General features: G+C 46.7%; 1 protein-coding gene across 11 annotated transcripts in view; it reads right to left on the reverse strand.

Annotated features, from left to right (window-relative positions):
* The window catches only part of LOC105287880 (growth factor receptor-bound protein 14), a 244,544-nt gene that overhangs the window by 109,485 nt on the left and 111,481 nt on the right, over positions 1 to 23,578 (reverse strand). For 10 of the 11 annotated variants that reach the window (XM_026971765.1, XM_026971776.1, XM_026971775.1 and 7 more), the window contains one exon: positions 3,390 to 3,419. The exons of the other annotated variant lie outside the window; for it this stretch is intronic. In XM_026971765.1, coding sequence (XP_026827566.1) covers positions 3,390 to 3,419 — 30 coding nt within the window. The remainder of the gene's footprint in view (positions 1 to 3,389; positions 3,420 to 23,578) is intronic. 11 annotated transcript variants of the gene reach the window in all.

Below are 23,578 nucleotides of genomic sequence, written 5' to 3' on the forward strand. Positions count from 1 at the left end.
TCAAGATAATTCTGACATCGCTGCATCATGAAAGATGAATTGAGCCGATAACCACCGAAATTTGCGACGGAATGCATCATTTCATGATTTTGTGGTACGCGTTAACTAACAGTTATCTGAATAATATAAAGTTTTGTCGCTCTTAATGTTCTTTTATAATTATCATTCAGAGAAGAGAGAAAAGAGAGGGAGAGTGTTCACGCTATAAAAAAACACGCCGATGCTGTATCTATTTCGGTATTGGACTCACGCGGGCGAGTGACACGTATCCCAGCCCGCGTTTCTCGCTCTGTTACGAATCCATGAGATGCCATGTCCACTTACGTATTCAAGCTGATCGTATTTTTGCGATGGTCGGCCGATCAAAAATACTCTCATATATTTTGCGGACAGGCGTGAGCCGTGACGAGGGCAAACTACCAAAGAGGGCGTGTATCCGAGGCACGAGACCGTCGGTTCATTCACCAAAAATTGGCGCTTCTCCAATTAGCTGACAAACCTCTCGTTTCCTCGTACAAAGCGAGGACGCGCGCGCCCGCAAAGTCGTCTATTTTCGGATTCGGTAGTTCCTCTCTCTACGTTACGAAATCGCTCCGCGACCATCTGCTTTCGAATGTCGTTTCTGAAAGAGATAACGTGCCGAATAATCATCCGAGACGATTTTTCTAGTAAACATAGATGCTTCATTCACGCAAGCATTGTGGTGGGAATTTAACTCGGATTTAAATACTTGTGGAGTATGATAAAAAGTATTCAGCGTCTTTAAAACGCAAGAAATATTGAAGAAATCCTGAGAAGATTGATATGTCCAATTATTGTACGTAAATTATTCAACAGTTTTCGTCAGTAGCATTATGTGAAAACTAAATGCTGGTGAAAGATATCTTCCTGTTAATAAAAAGAGAGTTTCAAAGATTGAAGCATACGCTTCGCAATGCTTACTTTAGCATTCAAACTATCAAACTTCTTCTCGTAGCAATGTTGCATGTTAATTTGCATGCGAGAAAGCGTACAATGATACATCGACGTGGTACAACAGATGCGCCACGATGCATTTTGCATGGGAAAAGTGACCGGCAAGTAGGTAAAAACAAAGTTATGCACGATTGCAGTCTATAGACTCTTTCCTGCCACAGAGCATTAATAAATCTCTGTTTAAAAAAAAAGGCGCGATAGGTGGATTCTCCACGTCGCTTGCACAAAGACTGGTCGATATTCGCGCTTTATAAATGTAAGAGAAAGTTTCGACGCGGGGGCAATGTTTAACCCCCTTCGGGACTCGAGCGTTTCGTTGCGCTACGTTCGCCGAAGGCAGAACGTGCAAGAATAGCAAGTTCATCGTCAAGTCTGATCGACAATTTTCAACGCGTCACCGTGAGCTCCCGTCCACTTCCCCCTTCTCTCGTGGCGGAGGAAGAGCTGCATTGAGATTACCGCCGTTTTATCGACCGCCAGACGTTGGCGACACGGCCAAAATTATCCGAAATAAAATATCGCATCCTGCGCGCTGTTACCGCGTGCGAGTCGTTGAACCCGCCGCCCAGACCGCGCGCGGACCAGATCGCTTAAACGCGCGATAATTCTTATCCGCGAGATATCGCGAGACGCGAGTTTGCTGGCAATGCCGGCATAAATCCTGTCCATTAAGAGCAGCGACAGATACGTAAATACGAGGACCGTTTTCACCGGGGTGGGGGGAGGAAGGGTGCGGGGAAGGACGGACGGATAAGGACGGCGAGATGTAAGAGGGTGAAACGCGAAGAGGGTGTCGAAGATACGCCGGGCATGCGCATCGCCGCCCAGCAACCGGCAAATCAAATATTAACACCGCGGCTTTATGCCGTTGCCACCGACATGCCGTCAACCGATGGCACGGTTCGTGCTTCACAGCGGGATGGATTAACTGTGCGACGTGCGTTCCATCGCCTCAAAATAACATATGTGCCGCGGGAGCATTTATAATTCCGCAACCCTGCGTTACATCGAGGAGGAATCGTGCAAATTGTCCCCGAGCAATTTTTTCGCTCCATTCCGATCGTGAATAATTTTCGTCACGATATCTCCTACATTGAGACACATAAATGGAATAATATTAAAGATGAAGTGAAAAACAGTAAAAATGCGAAGCTATAAATAAATTTAACGGATTATCTGTTCAATTATTGAGAGGACCGCTCTAGACTGCTAAATGCTTTACGGAAAAATCGCATTTGAAAGCTAAATATTACGTGAACCCGTCTGATACCGTACGAGTGATACCGTCGATAATGCATTCACGTCTCGCCGGGGAATCAATTTCTCCTTATTTATCGAGGGAATCAAAAGTGCGATCGGGCCGTCGATCTTCGTCGGCGCGGTGGTGGTTCAGCGAGTCTTTTAAAAGTTTCGTGCCGACGAAAATCCGGCGGAAGACAATCGTCGTGCGCGCTTTCCGGGATAAGACGAAGCGCACCGACGAAAACAGACTGACAGGCTGTTGGGGGAGCGAAACTTTTCAACTAATGGCGGTTCTCCCCGTTCTTCTCGGGGTAGTTAAAGCTTGTCTCGCGAGCGCGCGCGTATATCTCGCGTCTCCCTTCTCTCGTCTCGGCACGGTTTTCGCATAGATAGTAAAACGCTAACACCCGCTCGTTAGAACCCCGTTCAAACCGGCCGCAACCGCAATATGACTTTTTCTTAGCACTCGTTTGTCGACAATAACTCATAATGCTGGTGTTAGATACTTTCTCTCGGTCGCCACAAATGACTTGACGCTACCAGAAAGTGACGCGATCACCGACTTGATTTACGATCGATTCGAACAGGGTGCTCTATAAATAACTCGCAGACACGGCTTACTCGTTAATACTCTATCAAAAATGTCCAAATATTCACGCAAATCGTATTGAAATATAAATCGTGTTGATCTCTCGTGCGATTTACTTTATTTATGATATTATGCTTTCCGGAGGTGACGACTTTTATGTGAAATTAAAAACGCTATATGCAAATTTGCCGGCAATCCATTGCGGTGCTGTATCGCCCGAAGCTGTTTCGCTTCAATGAGCTTCGACATCAGCTCTCTCGATGTCGTAGGTTTTTAAAGACGACCGGTTTTGGAAACAAACGTCTCTATCACGACATTTCCCTAATCTCGAAGTGGAGAAAACGCGCGCTGTATCACGACACGTTAATTTCGTTTTTATCATTTGTTGGGTCATTAAGCCACGCACTCGTTTTGTCCTCATCAACGAAAGATGCATTTTTAAATGGCGTCTTATAGACGCTTATGTATTCAGCATTACACGCGATCAAATTCCTGATGTCCACCGTGTTTACGACGACCGAGCACGGTCACACTATCCAAAAGTATGACAAAAGCATAATGCGAAGAAATTTTGCATACTCACCAGAGGCCGTTTTGGCGGCGTCACGATGGGCTGAAACAAAAAAGAGAACGCGTCTACGTGAGAATCGTTTGTCACTTACGGCCGCGACAGTAGCGAAAAATTAAAAATGTCCAGGGTAATTGGAAGAAATTAGTTTCGGAAATAAAATTCTCTCGGGGGGGGGGGGGGGCAGTGTGGGGCGCAACGTAAAATTCCAGTGAGAAAACTGGGCGGCTGCGGACGGAACGCGCGGCGCGCCGGACTAAAATCCACCACACATATTATGTGAAAGTACTGTAATTTAACAGCGTACGGTGAATTCCTGGAAACAATTTCCGAGGCAAAGCCGGTAGCCGCTCATAAAATACAGCGAGAAAATGCCACGAATTAGCGGGGGGAATTTACAACAAAGCGCAGAAATTATTGGAAAGCGTCGTGCCCCCGTCTTTCTCGCTCCTTTCGTTTCGTACTTTCTCTGGGGGCTCGCACGCGAGAGTCGTCGCATACGGTATGCGCTTAGCTCGTAATGCACGCCGAACCACGCAATGGTTGCAAGCATTCGAACGGTCGTGTTGTTTCAGCTAATTCGAATAAATTCAGATATTTTCGATCCGCCAGATAGTTCAACATTTTACGTCGAATAAACAGTTGCTTTAATTGGTAAATGTATAATAAACACTTCTGTTATGTCTCTCTCGATTTGTGATAAAATATGGTGATATCACGTTGCCTAAACTTGCTCGCTGTTGATAATACTTAATTAGATTAATAATCTAGCATTAATTTGCAAATATCTACTATTTACAAGCGTTCTTCGCTTCCAGATAATTTAATAATATTCTCCACACAGTGCGCTTCAACGCTCGTTTATCTATTCTGCATATATGCTTAGCGTAAGCGTGAGTCTTTCTGTATTTTGGAAAGCACCATCGTGAAGAATCAGCCGAAAGCCGGCCAGCTTGAATTAGCAAAGTGGAGCAACGCCATTGTTTCGTAATCTCTCGCATGGAACGAGTCACAAGCTGTAAAAGCGAGCCCGCCCCGTAGAGACGATCGTTCGCTCACGCTGGTTCTCTAGTGCTAAAAAGGAATGAGAAAGATCCCTTACGCGAATCGTAAAAGCGTGAAAGAACCGGAGCCGGCATTTAAAATTTGCAAACGGTAAAGAACTCTTTCAATGCACCCTCAAAGGTGGATTTCATACGGTGTTCGCGGAGCGTCGCCTCCTTTGCTTTTCCGCCGGATGACGTGACTAACTTTTAAACGGCGGCTCTTTCCACTTCCAACGTGAAGTAGCAACGAGAATCGTCTGTACTATGTAGACACTTTGTGTTAAACTCCTGTTCATTTAGAATCTCGATCCACAGCGAAACGCAACTGGATCAAATCAAACTTGTCGTCATTAATCAATTACAGTTCGATAAAGCGGTACAGTAAATTATAATAAATTAAAACAGCAATATCAAAAAGTTTAAACGTATCTTTTAATATGTATGAGCGCTGACTGGTTTGACTCTTGATGCGATTTATTACAAAAATACGCCATTCTTGATTATGCATGTATATGCTGATCAATGTGTAGTAATTTTTACACAATTTGTATATTACATTTTCCATTTACGAACACGCCTACTTTACCCTGAAAAAGTTAGCAGCGATGTATAAATTTCGAACATTGGAACGTCATGGACCGACCACGGGCGCGAATCAATGATGCATTTATATTTATTTATGCGATTTCCCATTTTCCATGTGACACGTATGTCCGAAACCGTGACATTTGGTCGTGAGGTCATCGCATATGCACGTTGCTCGCGGAATATTAAATGCTGTCAGAGTGCCGGATTGTTTATTTATTCAAGCTGCGCACACGCACACACACACATACTTCCATAGTATATTACTATATTTGGTCGCTCCTCATCGGTGAGGGGGATGGTAATCGGAGCATCTATTAAGACAGTCAGGAAGATTATTTACGAGAGCGCGCACATCTGAACTCGCGCATTTCCAATCGCGGGCATCGGCGCTCGATCGAACGGAAAATACGTCGAAATTCTATTACTCGGACCCGATACATGCGAATTACCGAAAGCTGTAAATGTGAAATTCGGAGAAATTGCGTCGCTGCAGCCCCGTATTTTATCGATACCAGACTCTGATTCTATTATGGACTGTACGGGAAAAAATGCATACTTTGATAACACGTATATCGTGCGGAGTAATAAAAATGTAAAATACGGAAGCCATGAAAAACAGATCGGCGAAGCAGTAAAAACGACGAAACTCGCAAAAAGGAAAAGAAAAAAAATATAAATAAATGCTTCTCCGTAAAATATGATATCGGCTTATGATTTCGCGTCTGCACGACATAGGGAATGAAGGGAGAGAGATACGTCAAAGGATAATAACTTTTTCCATCTTTTATCAGAGCCGTGGATCTTCTCGACCTAGCTGCATCGAAATTTATTAGCTTGCCGGAGGCGCGTCACTAAATCGTGAGTTATCGCGGCGCTGTTATCTTTATCGACGACGAATGTTGACGACGACGATGATGATGACGACGACGACGACGACGACGACGACGACGACGACGACGGCGACGACACCAATACGAGTCGAGAATTGGGACAATGACCTCGCGCTCACTCGAAACAAAGAGCGAGCGTGACTATGGCACTGATGCCCGGCCAGCGGCCTCTGTGCTTTTACGCGTGGCGCAAGGTTCTCCCGGACACGAACGTGACGTGTGTATGCACTCTCTATTTTGTCTTCGTTCTTAAACGGCGAAACACGTCGAAAAAACCGATGTACAAGGCGCGGGATGTACGGGCATACGGGGAAGGCACACGGCAATTCCGCTAATACAACTCGGTTCCAAGTGGTAATGCCGTCGCAACCAGACATTGGATGTCTCCTAGCTAGCGTGATGTCCGGGTCGGCCGGTCGGTCGTTTTGTCGTTTCGCGCGAAACTCGGTGCAATAATCGCACGCGGAATCCACCGGTGTTCCGTGTGACGCTGTAATTTCGCCGCTTATAATTTATGCGACACCGCGCAATTTCAGCGAGGTCCGCGGGTGCGTGGGTGTACGCACCGATTGCAGCACGCGCGATGAATTATTACGCGCGACGCATCGACGGCGCATCTGCGACACGCCTGTGACATAGCGGGGAAACCCGCGGAAATAAAAGGGGAAGAGACACAACTGTATCGAATTCTCTCGTCTTTTACGTTGGCGAACCCGAGCCACGTTATTCCATCGTGCCGGGCAAATTCAACAGTCGACGATTATATAACGACGACAATGACGACGACGACGACGAAATTTCGGGGGAAAAAAAAGAACCGTTGCCGCGCGAACGCGCTGGCTTTTGGCGCGGCACGAAAGGACACGATTAACGGTTCTCTGGTGCATTGTGTCGCCCTCGGTGCCGCGGGATCCTTGCCACAGCCCGCAGGAGGGACGGTGCGGAAGACATTAAATTTTCACCGCGGTCGTACCCGCGGCCAGGAAATATGCTTTAAATGGCGATAACTATAAATAAGGGGGACGCGTGTTAATTCTTTAGAGAGCCATAGCGCTTCGCGGACGCGAATTTCCTTTCTCGTCGTACGTAAGTTGACTCAATTTCGATTTCCAGCCTAGTTCACTCCATTAGATCAAATGGAGATAAAGCTGCCTATGCGCCGGCAATGCGAGATATCATGCAACGCGGCTATTCTTTCCTCCAGAGGAAATCGATGGCGCAGGTATTGCATCATATTCGAAAACGAACATTCGGACGATTATCTTATCAACACTCGGATTGTAATCGATTTGTAATCTTTTGCAAAACAGAATCTAATAGTAATCGTTGCAAGAGCTTTCTTCTTCCCACAAACGGCCAGTTCAATTAATAATGTAAATTTAATTTATTTCAGCCAACTCGTGCTACATTTCACGACATCAAATACGGCCTACTTTAAAAGATGATGCTGTTTGCTAGCTTCGCCTCTATCTAATCCTCTTTGCCTTCCTTCGCTCCCGATCGTTCGCCCGCGACGAGAGAAACGAGCGCGCGGAGATCTCGCACGTTCGACGATAAGTGCACCGCCAAATGCACTCCGGCACTACGCCCGTCGATATCTTCTCGCGAATTCGATTGATTTATTGCCGACGGTGCCGAGCAAACAGGCGCCTTCCCGCCCAAGATTCCAGCCGCTTTTTCCTACAGCGATAATTAATTGCGCCTGCACTCCTGTTGCACCTTTATTTGTACAGAAAGTTCCAAACGACGCGCGAATTCCCTCCACCGGAAATGTTACATTGCAGTACGAACGGCAGAATTTATGCACTTCCGCTATTCCTTTGCATCAACCCGAATTTTATTTACGAAGCGCTCATAGAAAAACATTGACGATATATTTATCTCATTTATTTATCTCTTATCTTATACAAAGAAAGAATAGTTAGAAATTATATATCTTGAAAAATTAAAAACATAGTTGAGAGTAAACCTGATGTATCTTTAGTTAGAAAAAAGATTAGATTGTCTAATTTCTAATTACTATTCATTGACTAATTAATTCGTAAACACAGTTATCAAGCTTCACATGCACAGCTCACTGGAAAATATCGCATGGAAACGCATGTAGAGAGAAAAATCTAAAGAATTTTCAACGCGATAGTAGAAGCTAGAGAAGGCTACTCTTTTGCAAACTGTTGTTTGTCCAAAATGCGAACGAAGACGAGGACCAGGCGACGAAACCGCAGACGTAACTCTTATTTCGCCGCTTCCGCCCTAAATCGTCGTCGACTGTCTCCGTTTTCCTCGGTATATATATATATATATATACCGTGTGTGTGTGTGTGTGTGTGTGTGTGTGCGCGCGCGCGCGCGCACACACACACACACACAACCAATATCGATGCACGACACGAATAAAGAAAACGAATTTCTAGAAAACACCTTCCTGTGTGCATGCGTTACAGCAGTGCAGCAGTTGAGATCATCCCCCCTTAGCAGATGTGGCTCGGTGTGAAGGATCGTCACAAAATAAACGCTTGAACAAACAATCAACGTGGCAACGTGTCCTCCACGAACAAAATTGAAATTCAAGTTTACGAGTTTATTGCTCCACACATCGACTGCTCTCAACGCCTCTCGTCGTGGTGCAAAAGCTGCGCGATTGAGGTAATTGTCATCAGCCCGACGCTGGACGTGTCATTACGGGGGTATCGAAAAACAGTTTAGAAAAGCCGACGCGCCATTCATTTTGTCGCCTTGGGGACGCGCCGCACCGCCAGATAATCGAGGTGATAAATTTCACCGGGACACGTTGTATACATCCCACGTGTGCATGAAGCCTGCCGCATATCGTTCGAAAAACAATCAATCTACCCCGAAGCTGGCCGGACAGGCTTCGTGGACCGTAGTCGCGATTTCACCCGGTCGTCCGCCGAAAGCCAGACGACAGTCCCGGATGATTGCGACCGGCCGCGTTCTCCACCCTTCCACTATATTCATTCTTTGCCGTATTCATATTCCGGACACACCGACGACACTGGATGTCCGTCTTTTCTGCTATTGTCTGGAAGTCTTACGGCTGGCGTCGCCGACGTAAATCTTGACCCTAGCTTAACCGACGCTTCGACCATTTCTATAGCTGCACGGAGGCGAACAGATAGATAAAGTATCATAACATTCGATGCATAATTCATTATTTTATGTCAGGTTATTGACAACAATTCTATTGTTATTAATATGCTCAATACATAAGGATTATCTCTCGAGAACAAGCTTTCAAATATATTTGGTCAAGAGAAATATCACGATTTTTTGCGAGGACAATAGACGGCGTCGGATAAATTTTACATCTCGGAACATTTCGAACATTCATCGTGATGGCTTCCCGCTATTGCACGCTTGTGCACAGTACACTTTTGTATTTTGTCCCAGAAGTTCGGCGGGCCGGTATAATCGCGCAGGGTGAAAAGGCGAGCCAGCGGTGTCGAATTTTATGGCCGCGCCGAGATGAAAGTCCGGAAACTCGTGGAAATCGGATGCTCTTTATTTCTCCGACGACGGTGTGTCTCCGTCGAGAGAGCGCAGCTGCGCGCTTGCTACCCGGACGCAGAGGCCTCGTTTTTCAATATCTTCGCGCAACCCCTTCGACATGAAATAGAAAGCGCCTATTGACTCGGGCCAATCGCCCGTAACGTAAACACCGATAATGATCGGAGCGTTTCAGTCCGTGCACCGAAGCAAAGCCGATGAATGAGTGCACGCTCCTTCCTCCACCTCGTGCATCGTCGGTCGAATAATTTAGGAGCGCAAGTTATATCGTCACTACGTTGGGGGATCGATATCGCCCTGCCTCTGATCTGTCTCTGATAATTGATGGTACGCAACGCCAAAAGAAATAGAATATAACGTTAAGCAGAATATAATCGGCAAGTAATATAATTTCCCACGATAAAATTAATAATCGTTGTTAATTATTGGCAAAATACACGGGCGAAAGCGATTAAAGAAACCAAAATTGACAATATAATGTATATATAGAAACAGGCACAACATTTTATCCAGTTTTACCCAATAGCGTATCAACCAAAATAAAAACTATGCGATCACGAGACCTGCGTTTACGTTGCCTCTTCTAATAGCAAACAAATCTAGAGGGATTAACATGTAACTGTAGCACGTAGAAACATTTCCTGCTCGGAACAAGGAAATTCCTAAATCCATCTCGGAGATCCAGCAAAAGGATAATGTACAATAACCCTCCCTCGACGCGGCATCTGGAGAAGCATCCCCCGGGATACGATTTGCCCAAACTGCGTCTGGAATATGGCGCCGGCTTGTCTCGCTTAAACACGGTTGGACTTTCAATCGGGTAAACAAGCGGATGGTACTTAATTTCGATCCCCCTTGAATTTACCGCCGGTCAAACGAGTTCGCGGGCATTTAGGCTCTTCGTCTTTCTGGACGCAGCGTGGCGCGCGAAGCTTAGCCCGAAACTTCCGGCCCTCGTAAGCCGCCGGAGGTAGAGCCACGAAAGTTCGGCCAGATATTACACTGGCAGTGATTAATTGCGAGCTTTGAAGTTTAACTCGGCGATCGCCGGGGTAACACGCCTGTCCGGTTTCGTATTGTTGTTGCGTTGGGCCACTCTCTGCCAAGCCATCCTCCATCCTCTCGCGTGCTCTAACGAGCCCGGAGCTCGGGATTAGACCCGTACGAGCACTTTGCACCGATTCGATTAAGTGCGCTACGTCGGAAGTGTTCCATTACCGGAGAACACGCTTTCTTTTTTAAATTCAGCAGAGGCGCGTATCGACCTACGGCCAACGAGGTAATAGAGAAGATAACATCGATCGCTGATGAATCAAACTCGAGAAAAGACGACAAAAACCACGAGACGAAACAACTAAACGAATAAAGACTAAAATATCAGTATAAACTTATATATACATATATCGTGGCGTCTTTTTATTATAAAACTTTGTATAAAGCTCTAGCTCATTTGCAGGTAATTTCACATCCATCGAATTTTCAAAATTTAAATTATCTTAAAGCCATTTTATTTCACATACATATATCTATACATACATCTTACACGTTCTTTCCGTAAAAGAATTGGACACACAATTGGAGTTAGACGAGCACGTTAGTCCGTCGAGCGAGAGCAGAAGAGTTATGCTGCGAGCAGCCGGATGTCGCCGAGAGAAACATCTTGTAACCAATTAAAAGAGCAGGCGGCTTCTACGAAAGCGAGCTTTTCTAAGAACCCCATTTTCTCGCACGTACAACGCATGTATCTATCTTTAGCGCTTTTTGTCGTGTCCAAAAAAACGTGACTCGTCGTACGTGTGCATGCTGCGCGATGAGCGAAGCCGCAGATCGATACGATTCTAGGAGCCAACCCCGTTCGCCGGACAATATCGACGGGTTCGTCATTAAAGTCTAGCCACGGTACGAGCAGCTCCAGGCAATTTCGGAGGCATCGAGTTTCGTAATATCGCGCGGAATCGCCTTCGGAAAGATCAAAGCTGGACTCTCACAAATACGAGCCACGTGACGGATCCTCGCGCGATCGTGTCTATTTACTTGAAATTTCAGCTTCGTTACGTCAATTTTCTCGCGTCTCCGTTCTCAAAAGTAATAAGAGATACATGGTTTCAAAATAAAATCGTCATAAATGAATCAAAGTTAACCAATATCGATGAATTCCATTCGCAGAGACGCGTACGCGTGAAGCGAGCACACTCGTAATTCACTCGGATGCACCTGCCGCGAACAGATGCTCCGACTTGTTAATTAAATACGATAAAACACCGTGAAGAAATTCCACGGGAAAACATGGGAGGGCTCGCACTTTGGCGAATGAGGTAGGGATGCATGCACGCGATCGATGCACCGCGAAAAACCCTTTCTTCTCTAGGATTCATTCCGCGAGTCGTAATTGCGCACCGTGACGGGCTATCAAGATAACCGACCACTACCACACTCAGCACGCGATTATTTCACGGGCAAATAATCGCACGTACATTTCCCAAGGAGCGTTCCCCCCCTCGTCCACCTGCCACGGAGGGATGCCCGATTCATTCTCCTCGTCGTTCCGGTTCTCGCACGGAATTTAACGAAAGGAACAGAAAATCGCGGCTTTGTTGTCGTTTCCCCTCCGCTTCTCGAGCCAGAGATACACATCATCGAAGGCTGAATGCGTAAAGAGCCAACAGCCGAAAATGCCTCGGCTCCTCCTCTCATTAACGAAGGAAGCCAGCGTGACTGGCGACGGCGGCGACGATGATGACGCCGACGACGATACCAGAGAGATCCGTTTGACGGCGTTACTTTGTCGATGTTTCCTCGAGATCTGCTTTCTCTCTCTCTTTTGCTCGCTGGTCCGTCTTTTTTCTTTCTGCTTTTCCTCTTCCTCGAGCGAGAGGATAAAGACGCGCTGCACGATCTACCCTAACGTCTGTTCTCTACGTTGAAGCCGAGTGCACCTGCTGGCTGGCTCGTTTCCAAAACTCGATGGTACGGTACGATCGTGCGAGTACGCGCACGACTGTGTGGCACTTCTCCTGATTTCGTTCATGCCCAACGTCGCGGAGGCAGCTCTTAGAGCACTCGACCGTCAATCGACGAAATAACAAGAAAAAAGAGAAAGAGAAGAAGGATTTACGGCAGCCAAAGGCTGCATCAACGTTTATAGGACAGATGCACCCAGTGAATGACCGATTCACCTAAACTTGGCAAGGTTCTACGAGGAAGCAAGTTTCAAATTACGATAAAAAGTCAACGAAGAAGTAAAATTCGTGAAAATAAGGAATACAGGACACGCGATAACCGTGATTTATTATTTGAGTAATGTGAGCAGTGACAAGACGAGTTGCCAATGCTTTGCTAGATTCTTGCTGGATTCACGTTGGGATCAAATGTGACAAACACAGTGAACGTGATGTCCTGTCACAGGAACTCACGTCTACGTAATCGATCCGCGACTGCGGAGATTTCAAAGGCGAGCTATCCACGAATGACACGTATGATCGGGCACACGCTGATGATTGTTAGAATATCATAAGAATCGGGTGACGTTTGATTAAACGAACGGGGAAATTACATAACGTGGATCGATCGGTCATACAATTCCTCAGGCTTCGTTGCAGATAGAGTTTCGATATCAATCTTATCAGGTTGACACATTGACATTGAGCGAGACGACGCGACGCGGCGAAGCAACATTCGGCATGTCTGTTCCATCCCGGAGGAAATGCCGTGTTTCATTATACGCCGTATAAAGTATTGGTTAACTCGAGAATATCCAGCAGCTATCGCGTTTGATATTAAGACGTGAGTCTCGTACAAAAACGCAGTTGGAATTCGCGTGACTGAATCGCATCTCGAAAGCGGCCTGCAAATCCATGCAATATCTGAGAAGGTATCTATTCGATGCAAGAGATTCGCCTAATGATGCGAATTGTATACTCTGCACACTCACTCACCTGCAAAATTGTATACTCATAGATAATCACTTAAAATTACATTAGATTCTTAAGTATCCTCAAATACCTTAATCAGAATGGAGTAAAAGATGCTTCTCGTCGATAAACGTCGGCATAAATTGAAATTTGTATTAATATTATGGACGTTATCGGGTATCGCCTGCAACGATGATTGTTAAGCCAGGCACGCCTGAGCATTCCATTCGCACGTAAATCACCGATACTCAAAAATAATAATGGGGTACAACATCTACTCGTGCCAAGGCTGCCGGGTCAAAAGAAGAACGCAAATCATAACTCACGAACACGACGAGGATTCCGACAGGCGGGCTTTCCTGCTCTCCCCGCTGCCTAACTCGTGCGCCGCCATCTCGTTATCCGCGATCGCGATCGACGTTCGTAAACTCGTATCCGCCGTAACGAATATGACCAACAATTAAGATTACGGCAATGCCGATGGCGACGAGACGCCGAGCGACGCCGATCGAAACGGCCGGCCGATACGTTATCTTAATTACGCCCCGAGCACGACACGGGCTCGGGTTTCCAAGTGCACTGATTTCGCGGTGAAACGTATGGGATCTTAGCCCCGCAAACTGCCCGCCGTCTTTAAAAGCGCGAGAACAAAGATAAACCCCATCACGAGTGCAACCTAGACCTGATTCGCATCGAACGCGAATGCATCGCCGATGCACCGCAGCAGTTAGAGCGTTCCGAATGTTCGATCGTGTCTGATGGTAGATTCAATTTTTGAAGGGGTGGTATGGGGGATCGGGCGCGGCCGGGGGCAATTTTGCTGCACGAATCGCGTTTTCATGGTGAGAGCAGGGATACGCGAAAGCGACGTCGCGTATATAAAAGATGTCCGGAAATGAATTTTGTTTCTATTGTATCTATTGATCAGAGAGAAGCTTCCCCTCCCCCTGCAATTGATTATTTCATATTTATGCAAAAATCATTAAAATCAAAATTGATAGTCTGAAATCGCCACAGCGCCACAGCGTACGAGATCAAGAACGCTTGCTAATAAATCGCGTAATTATCTCCACGAGGGTTTTTAGATTGGTAAAACTTGGCACAAACTCGGTACAAATAACTCGGTTGCCTTTGCACCACGGGAAATTCTCTCTATTTTATCCTGCACAACGGCGAAAGAAGTATCACTGTATTAATATGAAATAGACGGCGGTGCTTTCGCACGAACGCGATAAATCTCTTGCGTCTTCGCCTCCGTTACCTCAGAGCTATTCTCCTACTCGCCTTTCTCCATTCTCGCTTTTTCCACGAGCGAGCCGCGGCGGCCTGGGCTTGGACCGTGTATTTATGTGCCATGGCTTATTTATCCTCGCGCGTTCGCGCTCGATAAATCGCGCGCGAGGGAAAGAGAGAAACAGTGGGAAAGAGAGATAAAGAGAGGGGAAAGCTTTTCCATGCACGCTACTAGGCGATGCACCCGAACCACCGTCGTCGTGGCGCGTCGCAGCTGCACGCGAAATGCAGCTGCGACTAATGAGAACCGTCCGTTAAAGCTCGCATAGTTGGCGAGGTCACCGATGATACCCTGATAGGCGAGCGCGAGCGCGCGATAATTTTCGTCCGAGTAATTACCGCGTTACAGGGAATCCGGTATCGTTCGGCATCGTGATACCGAGGAGAATGAATCGGTTATCGCGAACAGAATCGGCTATTAAAGGGAAATTCCAAGTCCGAGACAGATACTCTCTCTTCCTCTTAGCCATTACGCGCGTTTAAATTCGACGCAAAGTTTCAGCAAGAAAAAAAAGGATAATTGATCGTTTCATGTACTTTCACCGATAGCCAGTTGATTATCACGTTGTATCCCTGAGCTCAAGGATTGCTCGGGAATGTGACGACGAGACAAACATGGTGATGGCGTCCGCAGAAATCAGGTCGACACGAAACGTCGACGCTAGCGAGAAGCTTATTATAGCGCGATACGGAGGCGCGACTGGAAGCTGAAACGAGCTCTCCGTTCGCTCGTAGACCATCGGCGTCCGGTTCATTGCGCGCACTTGCTCAGTGAGCAATTCGAGGATAAAAAGCCGCGGTGGCAGAGGAGGAGGGAAGGGAGTGGTATGAGGGAGGATCCTTGGGATCGTTTGGAACGTAGGGAACGAGGTCGCGCGGCAACTATAATCCCGGGGATCGAAAAAAGGTTAACGATCGTCGCTCGAATCGCGACCCAGCTTTTGGACATCGGCAAGGAATGACGTCGTTTCCCTGCCTCGGCTCCGTGTCCTTATCTCGCCACTTCTATCCGTCCTGACCCTGCTCGACAGTGACGAGAACGGGGACGGAGACGAAGGAAATTTAACGACAACGGGGAACGGAGACGGAGGAGAGAATGATGCGCGATCGGTCAAAAAGTTTCGCCGGGGCGAATCGAGACAGCTGCTTAATCTCGCGGTGACAAAGCGGACGATAAAGGGGTCCGGCGGATTTAACGAGATACCCAATATCGCCGCATCGTGCTGTTTTCGTCACTTCGCAAGAGAGAAATTACGCCTCCTTCTTTCTCCGTCTTGTAGGTACACAATTGCTCGTGAGCGATAGGATTACGCGAACTAAATCACGCAAACGTGATTCCGACGTTTGGTTGTATGGATTCCTAGAATTCTACTGAATCTTCTATCAACCAGAAACGTCAAAGAATGAACGAAGAAAATGATCACTCCGATAATCGTGAAGATAACATTCAAGCATCTCAGTAAAATGTCTCAGAAACGTGTAAATAGATAATGAAATTCTGCCTTTTAAGTAATTTTAATTAAACTTCAAGTCAAACTTAACTTTAAAAGATAATTTTATAAAAAAAATACTACTACAACGATCATATCAAATTTGTTGAGTAAAATCTATATGCTAAAGAAGCATCTTACATGCAACTTGATTATTTCTAGCCGACAGATCATTACTTTCACGCCACCATCAATTCTTGGAAGTTATTTATATGACTAAATAGAAGGATGACCGGTTAAAGGCGAAACTAGTGAATCAAGCCAAGTTATAGCGGCATGCTGCTATTAATTCATTAATTCTCAGCGAGCCAAGCGAGAATTCTATTCATTCAAGAATTGTGGCAATTGGCAAAAGTCAAATGATAATTATTCAATATTAAAAGCAATGTCATCACATTCTTATGCAATAAATATAACTTACTCTCTCTCTCTCTCTCTCTCTCTCTGGAGAATCAATCTACTTTCTTCTTCAATTTGTTCCTACCTTTCGAATTCTCTTTCTGTTCGCGAACGTACTGCCGTACGTTTTCAGTGGGATAGCCGCTTTGCTCTCTCCGTTTGCCTTGCCATCGTCCTCGTTCAGGACGAGGAACGAAATCAAATTCATTCGTTATTCGATATTGGTGCAGCGCGTATGTACGTATGCGCACACGGTAGCCCCGTGCGTCATAACTCGGCGGCGTTTGCATTTTTCAACATTCAATCCGGTTGGCGCTTCTCTATGTGCTCGTTTTTACCCCAATGGATCCGTGGAGGATCACAGAGATTTAAGAAGCGTGTAGAAACAGGAAGCCCGCATTGCTTTCGAAGAAGCAGCCGCCAGTTTCACAAAGAGGATCGATGGCGAACCAAGAACCAGGAACCAAAAGGCGCACATCGTTTTGACCTTTCGTCCTCTCTTTCATTCCGCGTCCGGTTTGATTCGCTCGCCATTTACCTCTTACTCGAGAGGCTAGCTGATCAACTGCATTCCGTAAAACTATACACAGTTCAAGGTAAAATCTTCGTAAAATAGAGGAGATAGCGAGAAGATCTTGGCAATAGAGAAAAGGGATTTTATCTGGTATTCCTATCGATAGTTGCCGAGAAGCAGCGAGAAATATCGGGCGAGAGGAAAAGTGGTTAACCGACCGACGTGCGCGGCGAAAGCAATTTTAGATGTTAACTTTAACTGTGCGAATCCGCAAACTGCGGTCCAGCAAACCCCGCGAGACTCGGTCGTCTCCAGATTCTCCGTTCATATTTTCCGTTGCAAATCGAAGCGCGTTGGCGTGGGATTCGCGTTTACGTAATCCAATGTTGAGAAGGATTCACGAGGACTATTCTATCGAGAGAAGGCGCGGCGACGAGATCCGCTCGGCGAAGTTGAACTTCCTCGCCGAACTTCGGAAACGAAGTATTTGCGGAATCATTCTTGATTGGCCACTGAATTCGCAGTGTGGAGGACGCACGAATAAAGTTTTCGAAAAATATCTCCGGGGAGTCCGCGACGTCGGCGTCGTTCGCACGAAAACATCAAGCGCGACGATGCGCAAGCTCGCTGCAACTCGCGGAAGGATAGTTATTCAGGAACGTAGCCAGAAATCAATCCTGGACACGCTATACTTTTTGCTACTATTCCCCAACTTATGAGTCGCGCTGCTGATAGTTAACTAAAGTTTGACTGATCGTGTTCCAATACTCGCGTTCACAAAAAAACTTCGATTAAATTACACTTTGAATCGAATGTCGGTACAACTGCACTTATGTAATCACGACGTTTCATTTCTATAATGACGTCGCGATCAACGATCACGCACGTGTTATAGGCCACGAAAAGAATGAGAATGCACCTGCGTGACTACGGCTCTGACCCTTACAGACTACCGCGATCTTCCTCTCGTTCTCCGCAGTGTGGTCGGCCATTTCTCTCTTTCCGCCAGTATTACTATGATACGACGCAATAAAATCTCTTCTATCCATTTTCTTCGTGCTTCCTCTTTCGCGGTTATGCCGGGAGCGAGCCCGGTACGTATCCGTTACCGGGGCCGGCTCTTCCAGCTATCGCATCGCAAGGAAATCGATCGACGGCGCACACAAGCCGCCACCGTTGCCGCGATATCTGTCGCACATTCGCCAAAGGAACGTAACTCCGAAGGAGCCAAGAATATTCGTAGATCGCATCGTCGGAATTTGATTCGCTCCGCCAACGCGAATTTTCTCCGCGAACCTCTCACGAGACGATCTACGCGCTTACTCGATAATGCTGCACGATATACATATATCTCTCGGGATGCAATATTAATACAATTGTAATGTCAATGCCTCGAGCTCGTTACCATCCTGCGTACGAGCGGATTTGTGGTCTCCATAGTCCCCATGGTCTCCCAAAGACTTAACAACGTGGCTAAGATCCAATATCAGAAATTAATGTACAAAATGTCATAGAACGATTTGCACATGGAGATAAAAGAAATTTTGATCCTGTCGTATATTAAGCAACTAGCTAAAAAGCGTGTCCTATTTTATTATAGAACGATCCCTTCTCCCAAGACGGAGAAGGGCCTCGAATGTGGACGGATTCACGTTGAATCGTGAGACATATCGATTGCATCAATGTAAAGTATCATAACGCTAGCGTTTCCATTCTTCCCGATCGACTCGTGAGAGCGTCCAAATCGTTCTCGTCGAATCGATCGAAACGGTAACGGACTGCCGGTTGACAACTGGCCATGGTCCCGGAGAGTAACGATATAGAGGTCCCAGCGACTACCCGTGCACGCAGGCACGCACGCACGCACGCACGCATACGCACGGCGACCGTCATGCATCGCGACCGCGAACAATGACATGGATGCAGCGGCGGACGCGGTAATATTATGCATCGCGAAAATATATCGTGCTCGTCCGGCGCGCCGGAGCGAGGGAGAGAAACCCCGAAGGGAGAGCACGGAAGAGAGACCAGGAACGAGGAAGAGAGGAGGGAACAACGAGCGGACAGGGAACGACAAATGTTTATTACGTACGCTACAGGAGAGAGACAGAGAAAGAGAAAGAGAGAAAAATAAGGACAGACAAGAGAAGAGAGAGGGAGAGATGCGTGCGTACGGTAATTGCAATGCAATGGGAACAGCACGCAGGACACAATGGAGGAGAAGGTGGACCGCCTCTCCGCAGACCTCCGGCCACGTCCCCGCGTTCCCCTCCGGGCCCGGCGCGCCGTGTCTCGCTTTTGGCCATTTTCGGGGGGGCACCTCCGGTGCTCGTACGTCCGGCTGTCGTCCGAAACCGCCGTTCTGGAACCGCCGGCGCAGCGCGGTGGCGGCGGCGGCGGCGGCGGCGGTTGTTACGATGCCCCCGGGGGTCAAAGCCTGCCTGGCCGTGTGTCTGCGTGTACGTGTTGGCGTCCAGGCCGCACGTTGTCGGCGCAGGTGTAATTTACCCGATGGGTATATGCACTGTTACCATGCCGCACGGCTTCCTGGCTTCTGCCCACCGTTCCCCGTGCCGCACCGCCTTCGTCCCAACGAAAGACGACAAAGGCGAAGGTAAGCAAGAGAAGCGGCTGCGCGCTTCTTCCTCAAGTATCGACGATAACTACGGTGATGACTGCGAAACGACAACGACAACGACGATGATGATAACGACAACGATGATGATGGGCAGGGAGAGCAAGAGACAATCGCATCGCCCACGGCCGGAAAGCTGCTCGCCGTAATTGGAAAATTGCGTAATGCCATGTCGCCGTAATTATACGACGCACCGGTGTGTAATCGATACGTGCAGCGACCTCGAGTCCGCCGGTGGTTGCGTTTCTTCCAAGGACGCCGCCGCGGGCATGCGGTGCGACCACGAGAAATATCGCATCGCGTCGATCCATTTATGCCGCATAGATAGACACGTTAATTCTCCCCTGACATACGACCGCTCGTACGACAAAATTAATATCGCGCGACGCATCACCCGCCGGCAGCTATCCTCGATCGCTTCCGTTAATCGCAATGGCGATCAGTGTTATGCCAGCGTCCTTAATTGCTCGCAGTAATATTTCGATGTCGCGCACGGTGCGGCGTTTCAAATCTCACTCTAGATAAATTCTGTCAGAAAGGCGACGCACCCCGAGGCGAACGGAACGCCCGATCGGAGTAGAATGTGGCACGCGAAGCCTCGCGAGCTTCTTCGTGCGTTAATGATATTTTCTTCACGAATCGAAACTAATCGGCACTCGAGTCGGTGCTCGTGCGGGTCGTGGACTACATTGGTGGTTACATTGGAGAAATTCGTCACTCCGTAATTCCAGGCGGATTCGTTCGAACGTGTGCACGACGAGAACATCCGCCTTCGCCGACGAGCCACTTTCCTGCCGACCATTATTTCCGGCTGTCACGATCGGTCAGCCCGATCGTTCTTACTCGTCCTTTAATTCCTCGCGATGTACCTCTCCCATTTCTCCTTGGATATCTCCTCGTTTTCCGTTCTCGTCTTCTCATCGTCTCAGCGAAAGACGCATTTCCGCAACCGGATGCACGAGCGTGCGTATATTGTGCATCTGTACCGGAAACGATTTATCATACTCGTTATTCCATCCGTCGATGCAAGTATCGCCTACTACTCCAAGCGAATCCATTACCGTATTCGCTCGCTTTCCTCCCGTTCCACGCTCCCGCACTCGGTTTTTCCCTCATTCGCGATAAAAAAAACCCCCGGGTAAGCTATCGCTCGTAAATTTTGACCACGGTTTCGCACACTTCGACTCCCACGCGACCCAAGCTCGTAAACGCTCACGTTTCGTACGACAACGACGTAACGCGATTACGCGATCTCCCGCGGGAGAAACAGTTACGCGAACGCGAAGGAGCTTCACGGTTCGTCGCGTCGCACTTAAGGCGAGATTATCCCGTGTGCCAGGACATTGACAGGTAGTACGGAGCCTCGGAAATTAATTATAATTATTTATTTATGACCGTTAAACACGTGCATCGCGTAGTCTGGCGAAGAGAGATATTCCAAAAAGTCGTCACTTATCATAAAACACAAGAAAAGTGTCTGTAACTAGTTTTCTTAACATTAAATATTATGTTGAGCGTAATTTAGCTAACTTTCCGTTCACGCCAACTGAATTATTAAGATTCACCCGAGGATTCGCCATGATATATCTGTATAATTATTTCGGTAATTTTAATAATCAAAGATATTAAACACGTTTAAAAATGCATTTTTCCCACTTTTCTATTATTATTAAAAACAGTCATGATCTTGCAAATGTAAGCAATTGCGTGTTATAATATTATTCGCGTATTTTACACGTCTGTTGCATGTCTGTTGCATGTCGGTGGCTGTCATGGCGGGGTGAGTGTGTCAAATAACAATATTTTAATAGCAAACGTATGAGATGCACATAAAACGATCTATGTCACTACAACGTTATCTTACACGATGTGTCACACACGATACTGGACACGCCTATGTGTGATGGCGCGAAATTTTTATTTTCCACCTAGATCCGAGGCAAACTGTACGACGAGAATTTGCTACGCCATTAACGATGTTCGACTTGAGCAACGGTAACGGTTGTCGGTCGTCTTGAAAACGGGTTATCCCTATTTGCCGCGATTTACCGATACACAACGTCGGCATTAATGACGGTCGGCATAATAACGGAGATTAACCTTATTACCGCCGATACTATTATCGTTGTAAGTCTTCTTTACAGGCGCGGCGAGGCGTTTCGTAGCCGGAGCTAATTACGCGCTCTCTCGATGACGGCGGACGCTCGCGCGCGGATCGCTCAAGCGGGCCGTTTGCGTGCGTGTGACAATTAGCAAATAATTAATTGCTGCACGTGTATATGAACGTGCGTGCCTACACGATAGTCGATACTCGCACGCCGTGCCGGTCGATGCATCGAACGCGTGCGCGCACTGTTCGATTAATATTATTACGAGACGAGCGCTTTCTCGCTCTCCTTCCCTCGCTTTCTCTCTGTCTCTCTTTCTCTTTACATTTACCCGTCCATTTACTCCATTTACTCGTCGTCTTTAACTGCATAATTCATGCTGTTTATGAGCACCTTGAGATCAATTTTCTCTCCTTGTAATTACGGCGAAGAAAGTATATCGTGATTTACAACTTTATACTGCAAAACGCCCTGTACATAGATATGTTTACATATAACAGATTTATTTAAACATTTCGAAAAATGCAAAGCACACATTTTTAATACTACAATAAGATAATTATTCATTTTTAAGATATCGTGGTTTTCAAAAGAGTTTGAGAAGAACTATTCTCACTTTTGAAACTTTTGGTCGCTTATAACAGGAAAGTCCCTCGACACTTTTGTATTAAACCTCAAATCGATTGCGAAATCGGCAACACCCTACATGCACCGCATAGATTTCCACGTGAGAACCGTTACGTCTTAGCGTCAGATATACCCATGCGTAACTAATTTCTCATATTAGCATCTCGATCTAGATTGCGAGTCGCGTGCAGCGACTATGCGACGACGGGTGTAATCGGGCGAGACGCACCGAATGCCTGCTCCGGGAAAGTGGCCCGTACTATTGACGCGGGATTCTGCCGGATGCGGAATCTCCAACTTCCGGTAGTGCAAGTCTCGCTGTAAGCGGGGCCGAGATTCGCGAGTTTCGAGGTAGTTTCCGTGGAATTTGCTTGTTCGTTCTCGTTTGGGCGGCCGAGTTCGGCGGATCTCTTACGCGAAATTTGCAGACGCGACGACAGCGTTTAAGCAAGCGGTGAAGACGGTAATGATAAGCGTTGCGTGATGTCGAATCATCGGTATTAACAATTGTCGACGTTGCAATATCGTGTATCACATTTCACAGAAAAAAAGGAAAAGATTCACGGCGATCCACCGTTCGACTTGGACAAGTTTTGCCATTGTATAATACAACTACTTGGAAATGAAAGAAATACAGCTTTTCCGTACGTGCTTTATTGCGGATCTGTTTTGAAATAATTTATTATACGTATATATATTCGTGTATATAGCCAATAGCCAATATCAGTCAATGTTTCCTTGCCAGTAAACCATTCGGCATCGTCGTAACGGCGTGCAGTGAAGCGAGAACTATCGACGCGGCGTCTCGCTTTAAATCAAATCAGCTGCGTATTAGTTAATTAGCTGTCCTCTAACCGTGACACATTACATTGACAATAATTTCTAGAGCGGAACTCGCAGTATTTCCTGGTTATGCGTTCTCGTTCACACATACAATCTTGCACGCGCGAAAACACAAAATCGACACACGTCGCTCAACCGTTGCATCAAACTTCTTTTGTTGCTACTGTAAACCGAAAGATTTAATTCAACCGACTAATTTTTAATAGGCAAAATAGATCATTGTTAACAACTTATATTCTCTGTAGAGAATATAATTCATCTCTTCAACTGGTTAAAGAATCAACGTGTCGGTTGTGCATCAATTTTATAGCAGAGTTGATTACACAGTTTAT

Source organism: Ooceraea biroi, chromosome 8 (genome assembly GCF_003672135.1).
Source record: "Ooceraea biroi isolate clonal line C1 chromosome 8, Obir_v5.4, whole genome shotgun sequence".
Classification (NCBI taxonomy): Eukaryota; Metazoa; Arthropoda; class Insecta; order Hymenoptera; family Formicidae; genus Ooceraea; species Ooceraea biroi.